At 35.9% G+C, this 24,876-nt stretch overlaps 1 protein-coding gene and 1 long non-coding RNA gene across 2 annotated transcripts; one reads left to right on the top strand and one right to left on the bottom strand.

Annotated features, from left to right (window-relative positions):
- Nucleotides 1–612: 612 nt before the first annotated feature.
- Nucleotides 613–24,069, top strand: col9a1a (collagen, type IX, alpha 1a). Its single transcript, XM_008418565.2, has 32 exons — nt 613–833; nt 1,921–1,995; nt 2,924–2,962; nt 3,069–3,131; nt 4,746–4,799; nt 4,959–4,994; nt 5,225–5,248; nt 5,513–5,566; nt 5,699–5,752; nt 7,084–7,116; nt 8,232–8,288; nt 8,373–8,426; nt 8,515–8,568; nt 8,690–8,743; nt 10,365–10,418; nt 10,497–10,550; nt 10,821–10,874; nt 11,813–11,866; nt 12,528–12,581; nt 12,665–12,709; nt 12,813–12,866; nt 13,645–13,698; nt 13,954–14,007; nt 16,397–16,468; nt 17,589–17,624; nt 17,731–17,775; nt 17,930–17,962; nt 18,861–19,007; nt 20,057–20,111; nt 20,204–20,392; nt 22,091–22,168; nt 23,422–24,069. Exons 1-32 carry the CDS (start codon nt 759–761, stop codon nt 23,625–23,627), a joined length of 2,064 nt encoding a protein of 687 aa, XP_008416787.1. The 5' UTR covers nt 613–758; the 3' UTR covers nt 23,628–24,069.
- Nucleotides 5,348–23,552, bottom strand: LOC145552778 (uncharacterized). Its single transcript, XR_014088886.1, has 2 exons — nt 23,415–23,552; nt 5,348–5,841 (listed from the first exon to the last, which is right to left on the bottom strand). It is a non-coding gene; the product is annotated as an uncharacterized LOC145552778 (long non-coding RNA).
- Nucleotides 24,070–24,876: the final 807 nt, after the last annotated feature.

Raw genomic sequence — 24,876 nt, 5'->3', positions numbered from 1 at the left:
CTTTGACTTGCATTTAATTTAAAAATGGCCTCCTTGTGAGTCCAGAGGTTTGGTGGAATCAACTAACTCACTCACTATCTGGTTACCTAGCAACTCACTCACTCTCTGGTTACCTAGCAACGACCTGCTAAGTAACTGGCACCGCAGCAGTTTCAAGTTTCTAACTGCTTAAAAATAGAAAAAACAAAACCATGGAGTGAAAACTGTGGATAAAACAGAAAAAGTCACAGCACCAGTTTGTCAGTATTCCAGATATTTAAAACAAAAAGCTGTTTCTCCCTGTTATTGTTCCATAAGTTAAAGATTGAATTATGTATGACAACTTAGTTTTACTGAAGCTATCAAATTAGTGTTTATAATCTATTAATTTATTACAGTAAAGAAATGGAGCTGTTTGCCTTGTAACAAAGCTTGATATATTCTTTTTTCTGAATCACAACATGGAAAGTGAAGAGAATTAAAATGCTAGAATTTTTGAAAGATGGATATATGAAGAAAAATAAAGGTTGAATCAAACTAGACTTGTTTTTCCTTCCCTATTTAGTTTCAAAATGGCCCCCTTGTGAGTCCAGAGGTGTATTCGCTCCTCCTTCAGCCTGCTGAGCCTCACCTTCTCAGTCTGGACTGTCTCACTTCCTCCCTTCTAGCAGGCGGTGGGCTTTCAGTCAGGGGGGCACCGGTAGATGGACTGACCGAAAGCCTCGTCTAATCTGGTAAAAGGAGATTTTTTAGTACCTTCCTGGCTCTTTGGGAAGACCATGGCTGTCTTCAGGACCCATCAGGAGCCTCTGCTGGTGGTTTTACTGCAGATTGTGTTGATTTGCTCGGCTCAGGTGAGAGGCGTTTTTCATCACTGCTGCATGAAAATAGATAATGAACTTTTCTCTAAGCAGGATGTTAAGTCACTCTAATTTGGTACTAACTGCTTACTGAGTCCACTTTCCTGGACCTGTTTTTGTAATGTGATCCCTTTAGAAATGAACTTCAACTAATTTATATACATTTGAGTCTGTAAGTCATAGACTTAAAGTTTTATCACAATATTTTGTGTTGATATTCTGATAATATTCTGATTTTTTTTTATAACGTTTTGGTTCTGACTGCATGCCACAGCAATTATGACTCCCAAAACACAAATGCTGCTCTTGAAAAACATTTACATTTGTAATGCGCTTCTTTAGGTCAGCAGTTACATAAACTACTGTGATTCATGTTACTAAAATGCACACATATTTTCAAATCTATTGATATTTATGGATATTTTCATTGAAAAACCAGTGGAGAAAATAGTAAATATAACATTCCCAACAACTTGGACAGTTTTTGAGAGGGTTTAAACATAATTTCTGGAATTTTTTTGTGGCAAAAATATATCAAAATTCTTTTCACAATAAGATATTTGTCATGATAAAAGATAAATGATACGATAATAGACAATACTTCTGAACAGTTTGTATTGAACATCGACACTTCAATGGAACAGAATCTCTAGTTAAAATAAATGGAACTTATTACTGACATTTGTTATTTAAGCAACTGAGGTGTTTATTTAACATTTCTAATATATTTATATCAAAGAATGACATAAAACGCCTCTTTATGCCAGCATGTTCAGCAGTGAGGTTTAGGCAGAACCTTTGTAGTTGTTTTGTTTTTATCTTGTTCTGCTGCTGTTTAACCCAGGAAATTAGATAAAAAAATAAAAAAAACTGAGTTAAATAAAGATTCAATAAAAACAAAAACCATGCTGCTACTTAAGCAGTTTAATGGGACTAAAATGAAAGCCGGGTTGGATTTTGTGACCTTTCCTCTCAGATCAGGGACAATAAGTCTTTGTGTGATCGCCCTGCGCAGTACAGCAGCACTGCATGATGTTTGAGGCTGAAAAATGAAAATCTGTTTTGTGTGTTTGTCTAAAAGAGGAGCGCGGTTGGTCCCCGAGGGCCCCCCGGACCGCCAGGCATCGCTGGAGTACCTGGAGTCGATGGAATCGATGTGAGTCTGTTTATTTTATCCCTCAGTGAAGCCAAACATCAGCTGTTTCAGCTTTACAGCTCTTCTTACTGTACATTAAAACAACTTTCCCTCATATAAAAATACTTACTTCTTCTCCTAATAAAAGGAGATCAAGGAGAATATTCTAGTAAATTCAAATAATACACTGAAAAACAGAGGATGGAACTCCAACTAAAATTTGTTACATATAATTTAATTATGTTTGTCAAACTTAATTTATTTATGTTTATTTACTTGGATAAACTTAATTTGGTTACTTGTAACACATTAACTAAATTTTATGAAGTTGGACCAACTGTTTTCCTTTTTCAGTGTATAGGTATAATATGGGACTATTTGAGGATATAGTAACTGAAAGAAAAATAATAAAAGGAGATGAGGCAAAACATTCTAGTAAAATAAAATAATATGGTTATAATCTGACAGAAAATTAGATTTTTCCATTGTGTCATTTGGATTTTTGAGACTTTTATTCAATCAAAGGTTTTGCCTATAAATAGGAGATGATGAAAAGAAGGAAACAAACAGAAGTAATTAGTTTGGAGCTTCGTTTCCAAATGAGGGTCATTGTTTTGCTCTGATTGAGAAGAAAATCTGTTTTTCATCACCTTTATCTGAAATACAGTTTAAAAACAGCATCAATCGGCTGTTGGTGATCAGGAAATCTTAATTTAATTATTTCAAATACACTTGATTTATTTAGTTTTAGGTTTTTCTGCATTATTCAAATGGTTTTTTTTCACCTAAACATAACAAACATCTCACAAATATCCATTTGAGATGCTAAGGGGACAGCATATAAAACCATAAACAATATGTTGAGTGGCCAGTTTATAAAACAAACGAACCTCTACATGTGTAATTATTGTTTTTATGTTAATTTTAACATTTTTTTCTGCATGTTCAGGGCGAGAGAGGGGAAGACTCCTCTGTAACTGGCCCAGTAGTGAGTGATTTTCTAATTTCTACATGCAGAGTTTCATAATGGAAACAACATTTTAGGATTTATTTATTAAAATGCACCATAATGAGTTGAACATTCCTGTTTCCAGGGTCTTCCTGGAGATAATGGCAAAGATGGGTCTTCTGGAGCTCCAGGCCTTCCAGGAGCAGATGTAAGTAAAAAAAAAAAACAACACAAAATTAGGAATGTCTGTGTTCATTAAATTTGAATTAAAAGGATGTTTTTTTACATCTTGTAATCTGAAGTTGGAGAACTGGAGTTATGTGTCTGCTGGTATCTGAACAGTTTGGATTTTCCTCCTGTGGTCAGAAAAGTTGAGAGAGGAAAAATGTCCCCTGAATAAATCAGTGGGGCTATTTAGGGCTGGGTCTCACGTGGCTTCCTGACAGAAACAGGGGTCTTTTTGTCTGCACCTGAAAGGAGTTTTGGGGGGAAAGGCTGTTCAGAGATGGCTGACAGGAAAGACATGTGGAGTGGTAACAGGGAGTTTTCTGTCTGTCAGGATCGCCACAGTGATATTACAGCATGGAGGTTAAGGGTAGAGGACTGAGCTTCAGCTCTTGGAGCAATACAGTTTATTTTTGCCAACTGTTAGGATGGAGAAAAGCGCTTTGGTCGCCTTTAGATGGGTCATTGTTATTTTATCATTCATGCATGGAGAAAGGAAGTTCAGTGGAAGGCCAACACTGCAAAAACACAAAATCTTGCATTTAGTATTTTTGTCTAGAGTCTAGTGAAAATATTTTAATCCACTTGAAATAAAACCAAATTAACTCAAGAAATTTTTCAGCAAGACATATGAGCTTCTTTTAAGAAAATAATTACTTAATATTTGTGAAAAATTACAAGTTCCACTGGCAGATTATTTCACTTGACACAGGGAAATGTCTTGTTATAAGTGAGACTATCTGCCAACACAAGTACTTTTTAAAAATCAATATTCAAGAATTATTTACTGAAAACAAGCTCCTACATACTGCTGTAAAGTTACTTGTAAGTCAGTTTTGTCTTATTTCTAGTGTACTAAGATATTTGCACTAGAAACTAGACCAAAAAATACTTTATAAGATTTTGTTTCTGCAGTGAAGGGTAAAAAAAGACACCAGATTTTCCCCAAATCATAATTCAAAGGAAAAATGCAAACAATGTTTAACTGAAGAATGAGGTAGTCTGATACATTTATTTTACCTAATATTTTTGTAGTTTTGTAGATTTATTTGACTTAAATTTAGTATATGCTGTTTGGTAGAATCACCTTTTAAACTGTAGGAGTTGGGTCAGACATTTTGCTGACCTGTTGGCCCATTCTTCCTGACAGTTATAACCTGCTTTAATCCACATAATCCACTTTTGTCCCCACAGCATGATGCTGCCACCCATTCTCATACTTCACTGTTATGATGGTGTAGTACTTCAAATATAACTATGTGCATCAGAGCCATACACTTAATTTTTTATCTTCATCAGACCACATGACCCGTTTTAATGTCTGACCCTGAGTGGCTAACCATGATGCATTTGGAGTTTTAGCTCTTTCACCAGCGTCAGAAAGCATTTTCATTTATTAACAGGCTTATTTACACCTTTATATAACAATATCAGTGGATGCATCACTGTCAAGCATCTGTAAATTGTACAAATATAGATGCGTTAGACCTTCAGTTGGAGCGAGCTAGCTAGTTTGAGTGCTTGCTTGGTATATAGCTAGCTAGTTAGCTCGCTCGCTAGACCGATAGGATTTTAATGAAATGTGTGTCGTCTGCAGGGACCTGTGGGACCCACGGGGGATCCAGGCCCTTTGGGCCCAAAAGGCTCAAAAGTAAGTTTGTCATATAGCATTAATAAGAACTTTCCAGAGGATTTTCACACAGAGTATTTTCATCAGCTACGTCTGTAAAGATGGGACGGCCCCTCACTGATTTCTGTGGATCTGAAAATGACAAAGACAGACAAAGTTTCTGTTCTTGTTTGGGTTTAGGGGGAACCTGGAGCTCGGGGACCTGCTGGAGAACCTGTAAGTAAACATTTTCAGCATTTCTGTTTTATAATCCCTGTTACAAAGAGATAATCTCATAGATTATTATAACATAATGGAATATTATAATCTCCTAATTGTTCCACCTAACCTTGCAGCAAACTGTAGCGTTGCTGCAGAGATTATTACTGCACCAGTTTGCCTTTGTCTGATTGTATCTGCTGGGTTATTCCAGATTAACACCATAATCTCTGATTTGTCATCCACAGGGAGTAGGACTTGATGGGACTGATGTGAGTAAAGAAGTTAGACACGTTCTATGGTTATGCTTTGTTATTGTAAAGCAAAGCTCCTTATTCTATGAAAATAGAAAAAAAAGAAAATAAATAAAGTCACAGTTTAAAAGGAAACTTATTTTGTTTTGTCTATCAAACACAAAACTTTATTATGTGAATAATACAAAAAATATCCACATCAAAGTAAAAACAGATTCAACTGTTTCAGTTTTTGTCTGATGTTTGCAGCATACATTACAGTTTCTGCTGGTTCTGTTACAGGGTATTCCTGGCACGGACGGGCTACCAGGTGAACTGGGAAAAGTAGGACCGCCTGTGAGTAAACAACACCTGGTAGAAACTTAAAGTAGTCAACTGAAATGGAAACTTGCTTTTTTTCATAAGAATATACTTCTTTTTTTAAGGAAATAAGAAGATGACTGATGAAAACTCCTTTATGTGTTTCAGGGAGCGAAAGGGAGGAGAGGTGCCGTAGGTCTGCCTGGTCCTTTTGGCCCTCGGGTAAACATCCGTCTGGTTCACTTTATAGACACGTTGCATGTTGTCGTTTACATCTGGAAACAACGCCGCGCTGCCGCGTGGAGCAGTTTCTTTAACAAAATGAAACCAGGACACGTAGATATTATTAGTTTAGTGCAGTGCACAACAGAAAAGGGAAAAAATAACGCTGAAAAACAGTTGAAGAATAACTGAAAACCACTCACATTCTTCTGCCTTCTTGCTCTCTGTGTCGGCTACGCTACACACACTGGTTACCATAGCAACCGACAGACAACAGCTCCACGTTTCAGGATTTAACACCAAAAAACACGCAAACATTCCCCACACAAATAAAGGAACTTTTAATCTGTTAGTTTAATATTTTTATTTTTTCAGGCTTACTGTTTGTTTTGAGGTTATCAATAAGTGATTATTGATTGTTAAACACTTGACCTACTGATGATCTGTCAGTGTGTGGGTTGCTTTTTTTTTTTTAATAAACCAAAACACACCGAATCCTGCGGCACATCTATTGTAAAAGTCAAGCTAGCATAACTGAGTAACTTACCTACTTTCCTTTTCCTCACTATTTATTTTTATTAAAACTTTTTCCTGACCTGTGAAATGTGATTCCATGAGTAAATGGAAAGTGTAGAGCACTTGAAGGCCACATAAAAAATACAAAAAAACCCCCAAAGAATTTATGTCTTAGGACATTTGTTTTTATCTCTTTAATAATATACTATTTGACAATATTTGAAAGCAAATTTTTGTAGAAAATGAATCTGTAAATCATGTTAATCCAAAATGTTAGCAGTATCCGCCACAGTTTCTGTATTAAATGAAAGGTAAGTATTTTCTAAAACTTCTATGGGGTTTATTGTCCTTGTTATTTCTTCATGTTTCATAACAAAAGTCCAAATTCAATTTAAAAATACTTTATTATTTGTAGCAAAATGTAATAAAACATTAATTAAAGAAAAATACTTTGTGTTGTACCTGAATTATGCTTAAGAAGATTTTATTGTCTGTAAAAATTATGACTTAATTGCGAATTTGCTCCATTTTAAAATTCTGGACTGAGGGGCCAAACAAAACCATCCAAAGGGCCGAAAATGGCCCCAGGCCACACTTTGGACATCCATGACCAACCTAATTGTCCTCCTGGGTTACAAACCAAAAGTAAACTATCAATTTAAAAATGTTCCAGTCACGTCATTTTTATAGAAATGAAGTTAAATGTTGAACTTTCCAAACTAAATAACTAAAAAACACTGTACATAACTACCAGATGTTTCAAGCAGAATATTCTCCCACAACCATAATCTAATTTCATTTTTTGCATCTTCTAGGGACCTCCAGCTGTTTACCAGGGAGAGGAGCTGGTAAGTGGATTTGTTTTATGTCCATTTAGAAGTAAAATAACATCAAAACGTTATTAATCTAACAAAAGAACAGGAGGATACGAGACCTGTATCATCGACTTACGCAGGAAAACTGTGGATGTTTCAAAGTGATTGGTAAAAAAATAATTCTGGTTATTTACTGTTAAAGTGACTCGCTCCCTGCAGAGGAAATTAATTTGAGGATCTAAGTGTAGATCATGACCTCAACACAAACATTTTACAGATTCAGTTAAAAAAGTGGCTCAATTCCAACACAACCAGCAAAAACAGCTAATATGTTGCATTTATTCATTCTCATATCCGTTTTTAAAAATCTATTACATTTCTGAAATGCCAGCTGTTTCTTTGTCATATTTTGGTCTTTAGGTTCATTTTGAATTCTAATTCGGTAACGCTTTATTTGAAGGGACGTGCATACACTGCAAAAACACAAAATTTTACCAAGTAATTTTGTCTAGCTTCTAGTACAATTACCTTAGTGCACTTAAAATAAGACAAAACTAACTTACAAGTAACTTTTCAGTAAGTTATAAGAGCTTGTTTTATGTCAATAATTCCTTAATATTGATGAAAAAGTTGCAGTTATTTCACTTATAGCAAGACATTTTTTCCCTGTTATGAGAGAAATAATCTTTTACAAATTTTTCATCAATATTAAGGAATTATTTACTTAAAACCAGCTCCCATATCTTGCTGAAAAGTTACTCATAAGTTAGTTTTGTCTGATTTGAAATGTACTGAAATATTTGCATTAGAAACTGGACTAAAAATACTTGGTAAGATTTTATGTTTTTGCAGTGTTTAAAGCAAAGTTGCATTAAAAAACCAACAAAAGTGTTAACTTTGTATTAAAAGTGTCACTATTTACAGAATGACACTTTAATGAATGCCGTAAACATTCATGAAGACTCATTCATGTTCATGACTGTTATCACTTCAGTTTTATGCACACCCCTTCATATAAAGTGTTACCTCTAATTCTCTATTAGTTTTTTTTATTAGTTTTTCCTTCAGCATTGTGCGTTTTCTGTTTTGCCTGTGTATGGAAAGGTTAAAAATGACCAAAGTTAATAACTAGATGTTGTATTTTTCAGTGTCCCAGTGCCTGCCCAGCAGGACTGAATGGATATTCTGGACTCCCAGGGATGAAAGTGAGTTCACTTTTAACAATCGGCTCCAGGTCAGTTTCAGTTTTTGTTTTTGAGTTGATTTTAACTTAAACTTTTACTCCTCAGGGCCACAAAGGGGCTAAGGGCGAATCAGGTGAGCCCGGAAGACAAGGACACAAGGTGATGTCATGTCACAGATTATAACAGATAAAAAACCAGAGATTATACTGTAAAATTAAAACATTTATATAACTGCGATAATCAACAGGGAGAGGAGGGCGATCAAGGACCGCCTGGTGAAGTTGGAGCTCAAGGACTGCCAGTAAAATATTTCATTTTTGTTTCCAAAATGGCCGCTCATGTCTAAACTGATCATGTTTATTCTCAGAGAAAGGATTTTAATCCAGCATACTAACTCCTCTCTGTCTGCTGAGTAATTTTAGGGCCCGGGTGGAGCAAGAGGCCTTCCAGGAATAACAGGCCCCAAAGGAGACCGGGTAAGAAAAACCGGGGTTTGAATCAGTAGGAAACGTGATCTACAGTTCACTCATCATGGCTAAAAACCTTAAAACATTTTGTAAATTACTGCCAATTTGTTGCTTCAACCCAGTCAATAATAAAGTGTTTACAAAAGATTTACAATCTCTGTTAAAATATTGTTTTCTCTTACGTAAAAAGAAATAAGGTTAATAATGTGAAAAAATAAATAAAAGCTGCAATAATCTGGCGACACGAGTTTGCACATCATTAAGCTAACATGTTGTTGGGCAACTTTTGATTCAGTTTTAGTTTTTGTTGGTTGGAGTCTATCAGTCTGACACACTTTGATCTGGCCAAATTTATTTTCTTAGAGAAAAAAAATCACTCTAAATTCTGGCCTTTTACTAAACTTCTGTTAAAGGCCAGAATTTATAATTTGGATGCTTACTTGATGCTGAAAAACTAAATAACTTTTCATTTTGTAGGTTTAAAACTGGCTAGTATCTGGAATTCTTAGAATTTTTTTCAGTCAACTTGACAAAAAACTCCCAGTTCCAACTTAAGAAAACTAACCCCAAAGTATGATACTGCCACTACCATGTTTCACTGTGGATAGGCTGCCCTCCTGGTCATGAACAGGGACATTTTTGAAGTTGATTGGTAGTTTGGTTTTAGACCAGAACAAAATCTCCTCTATGATTTACTATTTTCTTTTTGAAAAACGACTTTTGTCTTGGAGACATTTCCATTTCCATATTTTTTGTTGTTGTTGTCTTTCAATAGAATTGTCCAAGACATGTCATACTATTATGAAAAGTTTTTAAACATTTATTATGGTTTGTCTTTTTTACATTTCCTAATTCTTGTTGCTTAATTAGGGTAGAAACTTATTAGTTATATTATTTCTCTAACACTAATCAAGATGCCAAAAAATAAACTCGTATTGTGTTTGGGGAAAAGTAAAATCATGTTAGATTAGGGCTGAAAACATTTTGCAGTATAAACGTTTCATATCAGTATATATTGATACTTACTTACTAGGTTTTTCTTTGTTTGCTTTAAATATCTGAAATACTTCCAAACTGCTGATGCAACCTTTGCTGTTTTACCCACATTTTCCTCTTGAGGTGTTGGACTCATTTTCGCTGTTTTTTATTTTTAAGCAGTAATGAGGCATTGCAGCGAAACCTTAAACTGCTGCTGCGCCAGTTACTCAGCAGGTTGTTGCTAGGCAACCAAAGAGTGAGTTGCTAGGTAACCAAAGAGCGAGTGAGCCAGTTGATTCAACCAACTTTGCTTAGCTGGCTGCGAGATGTTGAACAGCTAAACTCTTTCCTCTGACTACATCCCCCAGAATGCTGTGCGGTTCTGGATTGGGATTCAGTGAAATTACTGAATATTCTATATTCTGCAGGTTTTCTATTCATATCAATCATAATATATATTGTTTTTGATTTGTTGTCCTGGCCCATGTTAGATCTTTGATGGGGAGATAAAAAAATTTTCCAGTATAAAACAAGTTTTTCTGTGCATTTTAAGTAGATATACTGCAACAACATATGAAATAAGTACTAATAAATACAGGAAGTAAATCATGTTGAATTAACCTTTAGCCGTTTCTACTCTCCACCTGAACAGGGACCTCGTGGAAAACCCGGTGATGTCGGTCCGAGGGGAATTCAGGGAGCACCAGTGGGTGGACATCCAATTGACTGTAGAGATTAATTAATTAATCAATCAATGTTACTGATGAATGTTTTCACTTTTCAGGGGGATCCAGGTCAACGAGGAGCAATAGGGGAGAGTGGACAAATAGGAGCGCAGGTAAGACAATTAAAAGAGTACAGAGAATATTAAAAAGCAGGAACTTTTTATGGTTTATCTCACCTAGATAAGTACTTTCACGCTTTCTTCATTTTCTGTTTCCTCCATAAACACCCTGATTCCCTCTTTGCTTGTATTATAATTGAGGTGAAATTGAGATTATTTCCATTATTTTCTCACAGATAATAACTCAAATTGTGCTTTTAAAACAAAAACCAAACATCTGCACCAGTTTTTTTTGTCAGTGCTTCTTATTTGTGTTTTTTTTAGGGGGATCGGGGCCCACAAGGAATCAGGGGGGTACCAGGGCCAAAAGGAGAACCTGTAAGTCTCACTTCATCGTATTTAAGCCAGAAATGCAAAGCTTAAAAGGCGCACATCCTCGGTTCTTTCCAATCCACCAATTATTGATTATTATAGCCTGGCTGTTATTGCTTCACCACAAACACACCAACATATTTAAGTTTGATGAGATATCAAACTTAAATAATAAAAAGTAGCAAATTGTCATACATTTTAAAAAACAATTATTCTTGATAGACACCAAATGTATGTAAACATTTGAGAAATTTGAGGAAAGTTACAAAAACTTTTTTTTGCCAAGTTCTTTTTAGCAAATATAAATTATTTTATTTTAATTCTAACAAAGCTAAAACAAGAAAGGTTTGGCTGATTTAACTGCAGACAGTGAGAAAAAAATATCTTTATATTCAGTGTAAATATCTGGTTTTAGCTGTAAGCTCTAATGTTGGGATGTCAAACTTAATTTAATTTCAAGCCACATCAGGATCATGATTGTTGTGGCAAAATATACTGAAAAACCTCCTTATTAAACTATTAAACTATGAATAAGTAGGTGTCTCTGCATTCGATTAGTACTTCTTAAAGTTAAATAATATTGACATCGGTTCACATTAATGTAATTTGGCAGCATAGAGATAAACACTGCTTTAATTTGATTATTAATAAAATAATATTGTTTCCTCGAAGGCTGTATTTATATGTCTATCTAGAGTCCTGAGGGCCACAGAAAAACTTACGGCGGGCCTTGAGTTTGACACATCAAAACAATGGTAAAGATATTATCACAGAAAATAATCTGAATCAAAGGTGAAACTCATCAAAGGAGAATCTAATCAAAAATCAGTCCTGTTCATGGTCGTTTATTTCACTGTACGAATCATACATAGTTTTTTAATCTTGATGGTTGTAATATATAATTAAGTATCAGGATTTCTCATGACTTCCTGTCTTGTTGACAGGGCCTTCCGGGTCCAGACGGCCGTGAGGGAATACCTGGACTGCCTGGCTCAAGGGTAATGTCGTTATTGATGCTGTACATGTGAAATTATGCAAAACCACAGTTAAAAATAAAATACTTTATTCACTAGTTTAGGTTGTTGTAAGCACAGTTTGGTTCCTTTTAACCTGTTTATCAGTAGCTGTGTTTCCATTAAAAATGTACGCAAAACTTTGTTTATTCCCTTAATACCAAAAAAACAACAACAACATAATTTCACAATTTTAGTGTTTTCATTAAATAAAAAACGCAATTAAAATCACACACTTCAAAAACACAAAATATTGGTAAGTAATTTTTGTCTAGTTTCTAATACTTTCCAGCAAGATATAGCAGTTTGATTTAAGTCAATAATTTCTTTGATATTAATGAAAAAGTACTAATTCCATTGGCAGATTATTTAACTTACACAAGACATTTTTCCCATAAGTGAAATAATCTGCCAGCAGAACTAAATCTTTTTCATTAATATTAATTAATTATTGACTGTAAACAAGCTCCTTACTCGTTACTTGTAAGTTCATTTTGTCTTACTTACAGTGTGCCAATATCAGCAAACTAGACCAAAAATCCTTTGTAATATTTTGTGTTGTTAAAGTGCATGAATAAATGTGTTTACTGATAAGTCATTAAACCATGTCATGATCCGCTCTGCCTTTCCGTTGTTTTATTTTCAGGGTCTTCCAGGGAAAAGTGGTGCTCCGGGCGACGCAGGCACACAGGGGCTTCCTGTGAGTGATTTTTCTTTTATTACTGTTTTTGTTTTGTTTTTTCTCAAACTTTAATGTTGTTGAACATAATTTTGTTCATTTAGGGTTTACCAGGTACATACGGCCAGAAAGGACACGGCGGCACAAAGGTATGATCAAAACTGTAGCAGATATTATGGTAGAAAAACTTCATAAACTCACTAAATGTAGACAGGTTGAAATGAGTAAAAGTTACTCTTTTTTTCCAACAAGGGCAACACGGGAGGCCCAGGATTTGTGGGATTGATGGGATCTCCAGGGAAACAAGTAAGTTTAAGCAAAATCAAACCTTTACTGTATTTATTGACTGAATTTGTGTATATGCACTGCAAAAACACAAAATCTTGCCAAATAATTTTGGTCTAGTTTCTAGTGTGAATATCTTAATACACTTGAAATAAGACAAAACTAACTTACAAATAGCTTTTAAGCAAGAAACAGGAGTTTGTTTTAAGTAAATAACTCCTTAATATCGATGAAGTGTTAACTCAACTGGCAGATTATTTAACTAGACATTTTTCCTGTGTTACAAATGAAATAATCTGCCAGTCAAACCAGTAGATTTTCATCAATGTTAAGAAATTATTTACTCAAAACAAGCTTGCTGAAAACTTACTTATACGTTTTAAAGCTACAAGTAACTGAAAAGTTCAAATGTTACCAAGATATTTTCACAATAAACTAGACCAAAAATACTAGTAAGATTTTGTGTTTTTGCAGTGAAAGTCATTTTGACTTTGTTTTGTATAATCTTTGTTTATTTTCATCAAGACAAATGACTAATTGTCCAGGGACAACAAATGAAAAGTAGCTTGTTGGCTAATTCTGGTGCCTTTACAAAAATGTTATTTAATATGCATAGTCTCTCCCAAATAAATAAATAAAATTAAATTAAAGTCCAAATTGCTACAGCAACCATTCTGAGATGTAGAGGTAAGTATTCTCTTAAATTATTCAAAAGATAGTGATTTTAAACTATTTAACTGAAATAAATGTCACCTGAAGTTTAAATGATTATCTCATTAGCGGTTGTATTTACTTCCAGGGGGAGCGAGGAGACCAGGGGGAAGTGGGACCCGTGGGACCCAGAGGAGGACCTGTGAGTTTTACATGTCGGCTTCATATTTAAAGTTCTTCCTAAAACATGAAGTTTATTTTCTTCACACTTGATTCCAGTTTGTTCTGATAACTCTGTGCCAAACCACTGACAGAAAATCTGGTTAATCAACTGAAAACATTCAGAGTGGTTAGCAGATGCACTGCAACAACATTTTCACTCCTACTGCTGATTATTTTTAACTAGAATACTCTGTTAGACAAACTAGAGACAGTTTAATATTCTGTCCCGTTTTAGGGTGAACGTGGGGAGAGAGGACCTGATGGACCGCCAGGATTACCAGGAGGCAGGGTAAGACCTGACAGGTGGCTTATTTCAAGGGAAAAATATTAAATGAAATTTCCTCAGAGGTACATTTCAAGTGGATTGGATGTGAAATATTGGCAATAATTTATTTCTAAGATCATCATCCTGACCTATATTAACATGAAGAAAGGTTTGTGACAGCCCCATTGAGAAGAAACAGGAAGAAATGTTGATTCCTCACTTTTGTCTAGTCTGAATAAATCAGATCTCATTACTGTGTAAATCTAAAGAGTTCCTTATGTGTAAACCATGATATTTGTGAAGTTATTTTTAGAAGTTTGAAGACAGAAAAAATGGAAGATGTGGCCAGAGCAGCTCTACCTCACACAAAAAGGAAGTGGTCTTAGTCCAAAACCCTGAGGAACTCCAAACTCTAGTGACAGTCAGTTCACTGGTGATCATATTAATAATTTTGGCTTTTCTCCTTTTAACAGTGGAAACATATGGAAACATATTTCACTTTAATTTAAATATTTATGTTTGTTCTGAAACAGATGAGAATAAACAGAAGTGATGCAACGGAAAAACTGAAGTAGAAAAATATTTCATTAATAACATAAAACCCAACATTGAATTCTGCAGCCATGTTAATATTGCAAAGCCTTATTGAACTCCTGATGGCAGAAAGACATAAATGGGTATCAAGGTTAAACCATGGCCTCTCCAACTGTCATGTTTGGTTTAAGGTAGGACCCACATTCAGAGTGTAATAGAAAAATTAAATAAACAAAGAACTTAAACATTGGGCAAAGAGCCGAATTAAGGAACAGGCAGAGAAACGCTGAAAAAGATGGAGGAACCAGTGGAGAACAACGTATACACACAGTGGAGAATGACATGAGAACCAGAAGCGCTGATCACAGGTGAGTAGAAGCAGCTGGAGAAGGGAGCTGGAAGAGGCAGACGAGGAAATGAGAAGCAGCTGGGAAGAGGAGCAGCCTGGGAGGCAGAATGAAGGAGAAAGATGGCAAAAAACATTTTGTCACATGGACCAAAATCATCAGCTAAAAATTTCCTGCGGGTCAAAAAAAAAGATCATTTTCGAACACTAAAGTCACCAAAATGTTGTGATTTCTTAAAAACCTACTCAATAATAAACTAAACACGAACTATTTTAATTAGACAAAAAGGTAGTAGTATTTTGGATGTTTTTTTTTACATGTTTTCCTTGCTAAATGAAAGTCATTCAGTTTGCTTATTATTTTGGGCTTGATTGAAGAAAACAGAAAAATATACCTTAGGCCAGTCTTCATTTGAAATGACTGTCTGTGTTTGGCCAAGATTTAAAACAGAAATTAAAAGCAGATTTGAGTGCAGTCACTTGTAGAGATAAGAGATAAGTCAATCAGTAGATGTGGTTCTATTTACCATAAAAACAGAAGAAATCCAGAAAGCTTGGAAAAGATTGTCACTTTGTGTCACAGCTAACATCTTTGTGAGTAGAATTTAATTTACAAGCCATAGTTTTGTCCTAATTTATTTAAATTATACTTGAGGGTCGCACAAAATCATCCCAGGGACCACAAATGGCCCCCAAACTCCACTATGAACAGCCATAAGCAAGAGTAAATGAACCAACACATCAAAATCTAAACATGTAAATAAACATCCAAGGAAAGAGCGATCCAAACACCAACAGGACAGCAACAGAAAATAAATATGAACTAAGAATGAGCATAAATAACAAAATGGCGACCAAAGAGAAAACAACAAACCAAAACAACCTGGAATCCTGACAGCAACAGAGCTAATTCTGACAGAAAAGCAACAAGATCCCAATGTGGCTTGTTGAAAATATGCAGATAAAATCAACAGACTAGGTTTTAAAAATGCCAAAAGTCAGAAAGAATGTTGGAACCTCATTAAAGCTTCATACCTCCTGATCAGAGCTCTTAAGCCTTCAGTCAGGGGAAAACATGTATGGTCTCTTGTTCTGGGTGTATTATCCAACATAAGAATACCTTGCAAAGTTAAGCTCTGGGTCTTGCTCAGAGCTTTGTGTGTGTTTTGTGCTTGCAGTTAAGTCTGTAATCCATCCGTGGGTCGGCATGAAAGGCCGTTTGTTGCAGGTGCTTTTTTTTCCTGCAGCTCAGAGGGGATTCAGGACAGGAAAAGAAACTGAGAGGCCCTCAATGAAATCTCTGTTCTCCAGGAATGAACGCATACCCAAACCCAACCTTACGCACCCAGAGCGAGGCATGCTGGCCAGGCGGCCGGTGGAGCGGCCGCCTGTGCACATGACCTGAAGCCTGAGTGTTTTTTTGTTTTTTTTTTCTGTGTGTTTACGCTTAGGTTTTAAACACATTCGGTTCTGTGTGGGTTCTGAATGTGTGTCAGTGTTTTCTGTCTCAGTTTATGCTTATGTGCTTCACAGGGAAGCAAAGGGGACCCTGGCTTTCCAGGACTTCCTGGTCCTGCCGGTTTTCGAGGCCTTAAGGGAGACAGGGTAAGAGTTTCACAAGGATCTTTCATCAGATAAGAAAGATCATAAAGGGGACCTTATTATATGAAATTCACAGTTTGTGTAAATTTATACTTCCATTAGGGTCTCTACTGATTCTAAAAACAGCCCAAGTGCTTTAAAAATATCACCCAGCTGGTTTTTGGCAATAAGTTAACATTTTTTGGTATCTGGAAACTGGGCCGTTTCAAAAACCTTCCAAATGTAACATCACAAATCAGCAGGCACTGCCCGTTACCTAGCAACCCCAGAGAAGCCCAGCCCGTCACCTAGCAACCCCAGAGAAGCCCAGCCCATTACCTAGCAATCCCAGAGAAGCCCAGCCCGTTACCTAGCAACCCCAGAGAAGCCCAGCCCGTTACCTAGCAACCCCAGAGAAGCCAGCCCGTTACCTAGCAACCCCAGAGAAGCCCAGCCCGTTACCTACCAACCCCAGAGAAGCCCAGCCAATCACCTAGCAACCCCAGAGAAGCCCAGCCAATCACCTAGCAACCCCAGAGAAAAGACTGCTGGAAAAGACAAGACTTGATATTAACAACAAAATACTAGTTCCAGATTATTTCACAGAGAACAGGACATTTTTCCCATGTTACAAGTGAAATAGTCTGTCAGTTTAGCTAGTATTATTTTCATCAACATTAAGCTTACGTGGCTGAAAATAAGCTCCTATGTCTTGCTGAAAAGACATTATTTCTTTTCAGCAAGCAAACTTACTAAGCTTGAAATAAGCTTAGTAAGCTTATTTCAAGCTTACTAAGATATTTGTACTCAAATTTTGACCACAAAACTAGACCAAAAATACTTGGTAAGATTTTGCATTTTTGCAGTTACACTTGCTATTATATCAATATAATAGCAGAACACTTTATATGGCCATATAAAGTGCCTGGACAGAATTGTAAATATACTTACAGAATAGCAGCTAAGTTGCTAAGTGAACACATCTATAATTAATATTGCAAACGGAACAAATTAAGATACTTTTCAAAATATGTCTCTTATCCTTTTAAGTGGTCAAATCTGACTAGTTGATAGTATGAAGAGATTCAAACTGATCTCAGTGTGTCCTCTATATAATCTTAATTCTTACTATTCTGTCCATCAGGGTCCTGTTGGTCTCACCGGCCCCAAAGGAGACCAGGTATTTTTAGTAATAACTTGTATTATCACTGCTGTTATCCAGACTGTCATACAGATGATAGATGGTTCAGCTGGATTTAATAACCAGCCTTTTGTCTTTACTCCAGGGACCATCAGGTGCTGAAGGAATACCAGGAGAGAGGGGAGAACTGGTGAGTGACACACAGACTGAGTGACACAAGCTAACAAAACCTGCCATGAGAAACAATAAAGGTCTGTTAAGATTATATATATGTGAAAGTCTGGTAGAAAAACCTTCCTCCACATTCATGAAATATTAATCGATGTTCTTCATTTTCATTCCAGGGTGACCAAGGAGAACCAGGAGAGAAAGGATCGGTACGTAGGCCCGAGCCCTCTCTCTGTATCTTCCTGAAGTCTGTGTGTATTTACAGTTATTATATTATGTAACATGAGTCAGCAAATTGTAAAGAGCGACTGGGCATTGAAGTAAGGATAACATATTGGAAAAGGCTGGTGTTAAATTTCCTTAAGCTTTTCTTACAGTGTAATCATCTGAGTATTTTCTATGGTTTATCTTGTTTTTATTCACATAGTTTTCAACATTTTAATATTGGCATGGTTTGAAATTTTAAAGTCATTTATGTTTTCAGATTCACATTTGCAAAGTTCAGAATTGTACATTTAATCAGTCACATTCACTTGAATAACTTTTTGAAAGAAAAAAAATTACATTTAGGAGTATTTTTTGTACTCTGTGAATTTTACCTGAGTACTTTAATTATGAGGTATTGCTACTCTTACTTGAGTAAAATTTCTGTACACTCTTCCCACTGTGAGTAACTTCACTGAATGGAAAACAAAGATGTTTAACCAAAAAGTGGAGAGTGACCCACTGGAGGCCCTGGGAATGCAAAACAAAACATTAAAATTAGGAAAATTAAACGTCATCCAGGCCTTTACTTCATCAAGGCACTCAGATATTGACTGCATAGAGTATCTTTCCTCTTGTTTCTGTGTAAATTATACCTGGCAGTCATCAGTGTAAAGATGAAAAGAACATTTGTGTTTTCTAAAGATAGAAGTAAATGAAAAAAGGAGAGGCCCAAGAACTGAGCCTTGTGGAACTCCACAAGAAACTGAAACAGAGGAAGATTTTGAATATCACAGGCTACCACAAGATGTCCTTTTTGTATATATCTTTAGAAATGATTGTGATGGGTAGTGTCAGGAGTACAGTTCATGTCTCTTAATTCTTCTTTTGTGCTGACTGCAGCTCGGTCCACCAGGAGAAACAGGAAACAAAGGACCTGAAGGCGGCCGCGGGCTGCCGGGCAAAGAGGGCAAGTCGGGTCAGCTAGGACCACGAGGCATGCAGGGAGACACCGGGGTGCCGGGACTACCTGGGGAGCAGGGACCAGCGGTGAGAAAATACCACCCCAAAGGAAAATATATGGAAATAATTGTGGACAAAATATAAATTAGAGGAGTAAAGCAGATTCTCCTTCTCAACTCCTGTGCTACTAAAAAGCCTTTCCTGCAATCTAATGGCTCTTATTTAAACAGTACTCAGTATTGTTTTGTTTTTGTCATCCTTAAAGGTCATCAAACTAATTTTAATATAAGTCTAAAATCCTTAGTCAAAGAGTTATTTCATTTACACAACAAAACAAAATCTTCCCAAGTATTTTTAGTCTAATTTCTACTGCAAATGTCTGGGTATGCTTGAAATAAGACAAAACAAACTAACAAGTAACTTTTTAGGAAGATATAAGAGCATGTTACCATGTATATTCAAAGGTCAAAATATATATATCAGAAACAAAAAAATAAGAATGGGAGACTGTACAGCAAGGACAAATTTACAACACAGGAGAACTAATACTGTACCATTACTAAAAGAAAAGCATGCTTAGGTAAAAAGAAATTTGTAAGTAAGTTGAGTAATAAAATATGAATCAGTGCAGCAGGACAATCAATCAATAGCAACATATAACACGATAGACACATTATCAATGTCAATAGATAACACTGCTGACAGAATATTCAATATACAGGATATTCACTGAACTCCGATCCAGAACTGCACAGCATTCTGGGAGATGTAGGCAGACGAAAAACTTAAGCCGTACAACCTATTTCTGCTAGCTAAGAAAGATTGGTGGAATCAAGTCACTCACTCACTCTTTGGTTACCTAGCAACTCACACATTCTGTGGTTACCTAGCAACAAACTGCTGAGTAACTGGCAAAGCAACAGCTTAAGGTTTCCACACTGTGCCTACTTAAAAATAAAAAAAAAAACAACAGACAGGAGTGAAAACTGCATAAAACAGGAAAGGTCACCACACCAGTTTTGAAGTATTTGAGATATTTAAAACAACAACAAAAAAGAATCAATAATTATTCATGTCGATTGATATAAAATGGTTATATCGTGATTCGATTGTCGGCCTAATTGTCATACTTTCAGGGCAAACCACCAACAGATAGGCACATCAAACAGGTCTGCATGAGAGTAATGCAAGGTAAGTGTTTGTCATCTTGCTAGCTGGCTTTAGGATTCGGTTGCTTTAGCATCATCAAGTCACCTCATATACCTCACATGTCTATGTCACAGAGCAGCTGGCCCAGTTAGCGGCCAGCCTGAGCAGGCCTGAGTCAGGCATCTCCGGACTCCCCGGCCCACCTGGTCCACCTGGCCCACCGGGTTCGCCTGGAGAGAACGGATTCCCAGGCCACTCTGGGTCGAGAGGTCTCCCCGGTTTGAAGGGTCCACCTGGGCTAATCGGCCGCAAAGGACCAAAAGGTGAAATCCAAACTGGAATTTCTTATCTGTAACTTCCCCTGTTTACTTTAAGGATGTCCATAGTTATTGAGATAGTTAATAACAACAAAGTTACATTTACTCAGGGTACTTGAGTAAATTTCTGGAAAAAATAATTTACTTTTAGGCATATTCTTACTTTTACTTGAGTAATTTTATGACATATCGCTGCTCTATGGACTGTGAGTAACTCTGCTGAATGAGGAACAACCAAACATTTACCAGAGACACTGCAAAAACACAAAATCTTACCAAGTACAAAATGACATCATCAGAGGGACCAAAATATAAAGTTATGTGGAAAGTTTGGTAATTTAAAGATCTAAATGAAAGTAATTGATATAAATAACATAATTACAAAATAAAATCAAGAAAAAGAAACATTTTACTAACTTTATGAAACTTTAAATTCATTTAAAAAAATGTAACTTTTGTTAAAGTTTCATGAAGCTTATGAAACTTTAACAAAACCTGAAGATGGACTGCAAAAATACAAAATCTTACCAAGGAGTTTTGTTCTAGTATAATAGTATAATAACTTACAAATAACTTTTCAGTAAGATAAATCAGCTTGTTTAAGTCAATAATTATTAATATTAATTAAAAAAACTAAACAAAACTACTAGTTTCGCTGGAAGATTATTTCACTAACCAAACATTTTTCCCATAATCTGCCATTGGAACTTTTTCATCAATGTTAAGGAATTATTGACTTAAAACAAGTTCCCATATCTCGCTGAAAAGTTACTTGTCAGTTAGTTTTGTATTATGTCAAGTATACTAAGATATTTACACTAGAAACTAGACCAACAGTATTTTATAAGATTTTTTGTTTCGGCATTGTATGCTAACAGCCTCTTGGTGCAGGGCCGCAGTGATTTCTTAGTTGGTACATTACTGCCACCTAGAGGTTAGTGAAAAAACCAACCAAAGAAACCTAGGATGCACCGATCCACTTTTTCTACACCGATGTTGTTGTCGACCAATACCGATCTGACATAGAAAAACAGCGCTGAATTGAATACATTTTTTTAAACACAGACATAAATGTACTGAATTACAAATTTATTTGATAACTTTGCACCAGTACAGCACATTGAAATAGACCAATAGCTTCTAAAGCTTGGTCAAATGTGTAAAAACAACTTTAATTTGTTCAGTCAGTGCAATCAGGAGTATAATAGCCGATGTAAAATAAATAATAAAAAACATGAAACTGACATAAACAATAGATTGACTACCAAGGAAAGTGCAACGATTCTTCATTCAAATGGTTCAGAAAGGGCAATTAGGAATTTTAACTAAATGTAAAATGAGTTATAAGTGATAGGTAAACATTATGTTGCTCAGAGCTCAAAGCATAGAATTAGATTGAATAGACTGGCCCTTATGGATCGGGAACATTGTCACCGATACCCAATACGGATTTTATTTTTTTTTAAATCAGGATCATCTCTAAGAGAAACTGAAAACTCAATCGCAAGAAAAAAATTATCAGTTTTAAAATTAGAGAAGAAATGCTTGAAGCAACAAACATCTGAAAAAAAGAGTCTGTTTTCTCGTAATAAGAGACTGTTTCGTCATTGTAATCAGTTATTTTGTTGCTAGTGTTTTAGTCTAGGTTGCTACGGTAACATTATTGATGTCTGCTCATGGTGATAACTACTGTCGTTTCTGCAGGTGACCAGGGGGACAGAGGGGACAGAGGGCCCACACTGAGGGGCTACAAAGGGGAGCCAGGAGTCCCTGGACTACCAGGTGAAGCATAATCTCTGACATGACTGTCTTTAATTAAAGTATTATTTAATAAGCACTGTTTTTTAAAAATAGTTTGATAGTTTTGATTAGGATTTCCCCAATGCTTTAGCTATTATGGAATAAACAACAGGAAATCCCAGCCGCATATAGACACTGTAAGTTGTTTGAAAAATCTAAATTTTGGAATGATCCCATATTTTGTTACTTTTGATTTTAAGACAAACATTTCAGTAAGTGACAAGAGGCCCTAAAGTAGCTCATTCTGAAAGGAGCTGAACATAGGAAGAACTGATCAGACTAAAATGTCATTATCTGAGAATGAGCTTGTGCAGAAAATGTCAGCTGCTGTCCAAGAGGCAGTTTTAGGGTATCCTGACTTTAGATCCAAATACGCTGCTGCTGGCCACCCCGCCCAACTCATTGTTTACGTTCACACGTGAAAATGACTGCAAACAGATGTGCAATTATAGTACACTTGAAATAAGATAAAAGTTGCTTAAAAGTAACTTTACAGCAAGATATCGGAGCTTATTTTAAGTGAAAATCCCCTTAATACTAATCAAAAAGTACTAGTTCCACTGGCAGATTGGAACTGCCAGTGGAACTAGCAGTTCCAATCTGCTAGTTATAACATGACACTTATAACATGAACACTTATAACATGTTCATGTTATAAGTGTTCATGTTATAAATGAAATCACTTATAACATGAACAAAATGTCTTGTTATATGTAAAATAATCTGCCAGTGGGACCAGTACTTTTTCACAAATATTAAGCATATTTAATATTAGTAATTAAATATTATTTGTCTTTTACAGCAAGCATAAAGGTAAAACCAACGGACCAAATATCCTGGAATTCAGTTTGGGTTGCTAGGTAACGGGCTGGGTTTTTGCTTAGGTTGCTAGGCAACGGGCAGTTTCTACTGATTTGTGACTTTACATTCTGAAGGATTTTGAAACAGTTAATTTTCCAGACAACAAAAACATGAACGTATTGCCTAAAAAAAACGCCTGTGTGTTTTCTTTTAAGCACTTGGGCGTTTTTTTTATAAGCAGTAGAAACCCAAAAACCCTTTGACAACATTTGTGATCTCGATAAGGCCCAAAATGAAAATTAATTTGACACTGGTCTATACTCGGTACAAAACGTAGTAAAATGGCAAATACATTTTTAAACAGTGTTATGGTCATAAATGAAAAAAAAAAAAAAAAAAACTGAACTTCTTATCTTTGTTCACTCACCTTCCAGGTGAACCCGGCCGACCGGCTTACGGCACGAACGGCCGCGATGGAGAGCGGGGGCCGCGCGGCGTTCCAGGAATCAACGGCGTTCCAGGCCCTCCGGGTCCCGCTGGCAGGAATGGCTACTGTGAGCCGTCGCAGTGTGTCCCTCCCATGGTGGCGTCACCCAGCTTTGGGAAAAACTCCGAGACGAAGGGCCCCAGCGACGACTGAGAGGGAACAGAACTAAAAAAAACAAATCAGCAAAATAAGAGTATGTTTTTAAGCCACAATTGGAGGTTACACTGACTTTAATGCTCTAAAAACCAACCAACCAGCTTTTCCAAGTTCTTGTTTTTACCTCAGTTTTTCCATCTCTGTACTGTAAAATATAAGGAACCAAAATGAAATAACTGTACAGTCTCACCTGCTCAGTTTCTACTATGTTTCTCTGTATGTTTATGTTTATGTAAATGTGTCAATATATATAACTGGATAACAGTAGTTTGATAGTATTTAAGGTGGTTTAAGTTGCCATCATTTCTGGGCAGAAGAGGAAGTGAAGTGTGAAAGATCCTGACACAGTTTTGTATGATTTCTTATTTATTATATAAAGGTTCAATGTCATGTCTGCAAGTTGTACAAAGGAGGAAATATACACATTTTGGTTACCTTTTCTGTGAAAATATTCATTCACAATCTACAAAATACAAGAGAGCCGGCCCAAGGCAATGCAATCCCAAACCATCAGGTTCCAATTTTAACAAATTTTTAGTGTATTAGGAATGATAACGTTATTAAATTTGCATAGATCAAGTAAATTATTTTAAATTAACAATTTTAATTTAAGATATACTAGATGCTTAGTGTTGTTGTTGCCCTTCAGCCCACAGTCAAATCTTTTGCACACTAACCAGCTTCCGACCATCATACTTATCTCCTGCCAAAGAAAAAGAAAACCTGCAGAATGATGCTGCTTCGCCACAGGCTGATGTGCAGGGTTAAAGTTGAAACCAGAAGTTTAAATACACTCAATAAAAAGACACATACATCTTTCTCACTGACTGAAGTTAAATCAGACCTAATGTTTCTTGTTTTAGGTCAGTCAGAATTTCCAAAATTATTTCTACTTGCTAAAAGCCACAATTATGAAAGAAAGAATATGTTAGAGGAGTGTTTTTCTAAAGTGGGGTTCACCAGGGAGTGCTATGGGGGCCTCTGAAATATTGGAGAAAACAAATGTAATTTTTATTTTTTATTTTGATATAAATTAAAGCTATATATAATCTGTTCTTCAGTAATTATCATAAAAAGTAAGTTAAAACAACTCATTGAAGTTGGAGTTAGAAGATTGAAATAGCCTTTACTGTCCCATAGATGGGAATGCCAGGGAACGTTAATTTGACATTCTCATCTTCTGATTTAAGCAAACTAGAAATAAAGTTTCTGACAAGAAAAAGACAGAAGGAGCCTCTGCTGCAAG

Source organism: Poecilia reticulata, chromosome 1 (assembly GCF_904066995.2).
Source record: "Poecilia reticulata chromosome 1, P_reticulata-male-v2, whole genome shotgun sequence".
NCBI classification, from domain to species: Eukaryota; Metazoa; Chordata; class Actinopteri; order Cyprinodontiformes; family Poeciliidae; genus Poecilia; species Poecilia reticulata.
Note: the sequence above shows the minus strand (reverse complement) of the source record. Positions and strands in the feature narration are given on the sequence as shown.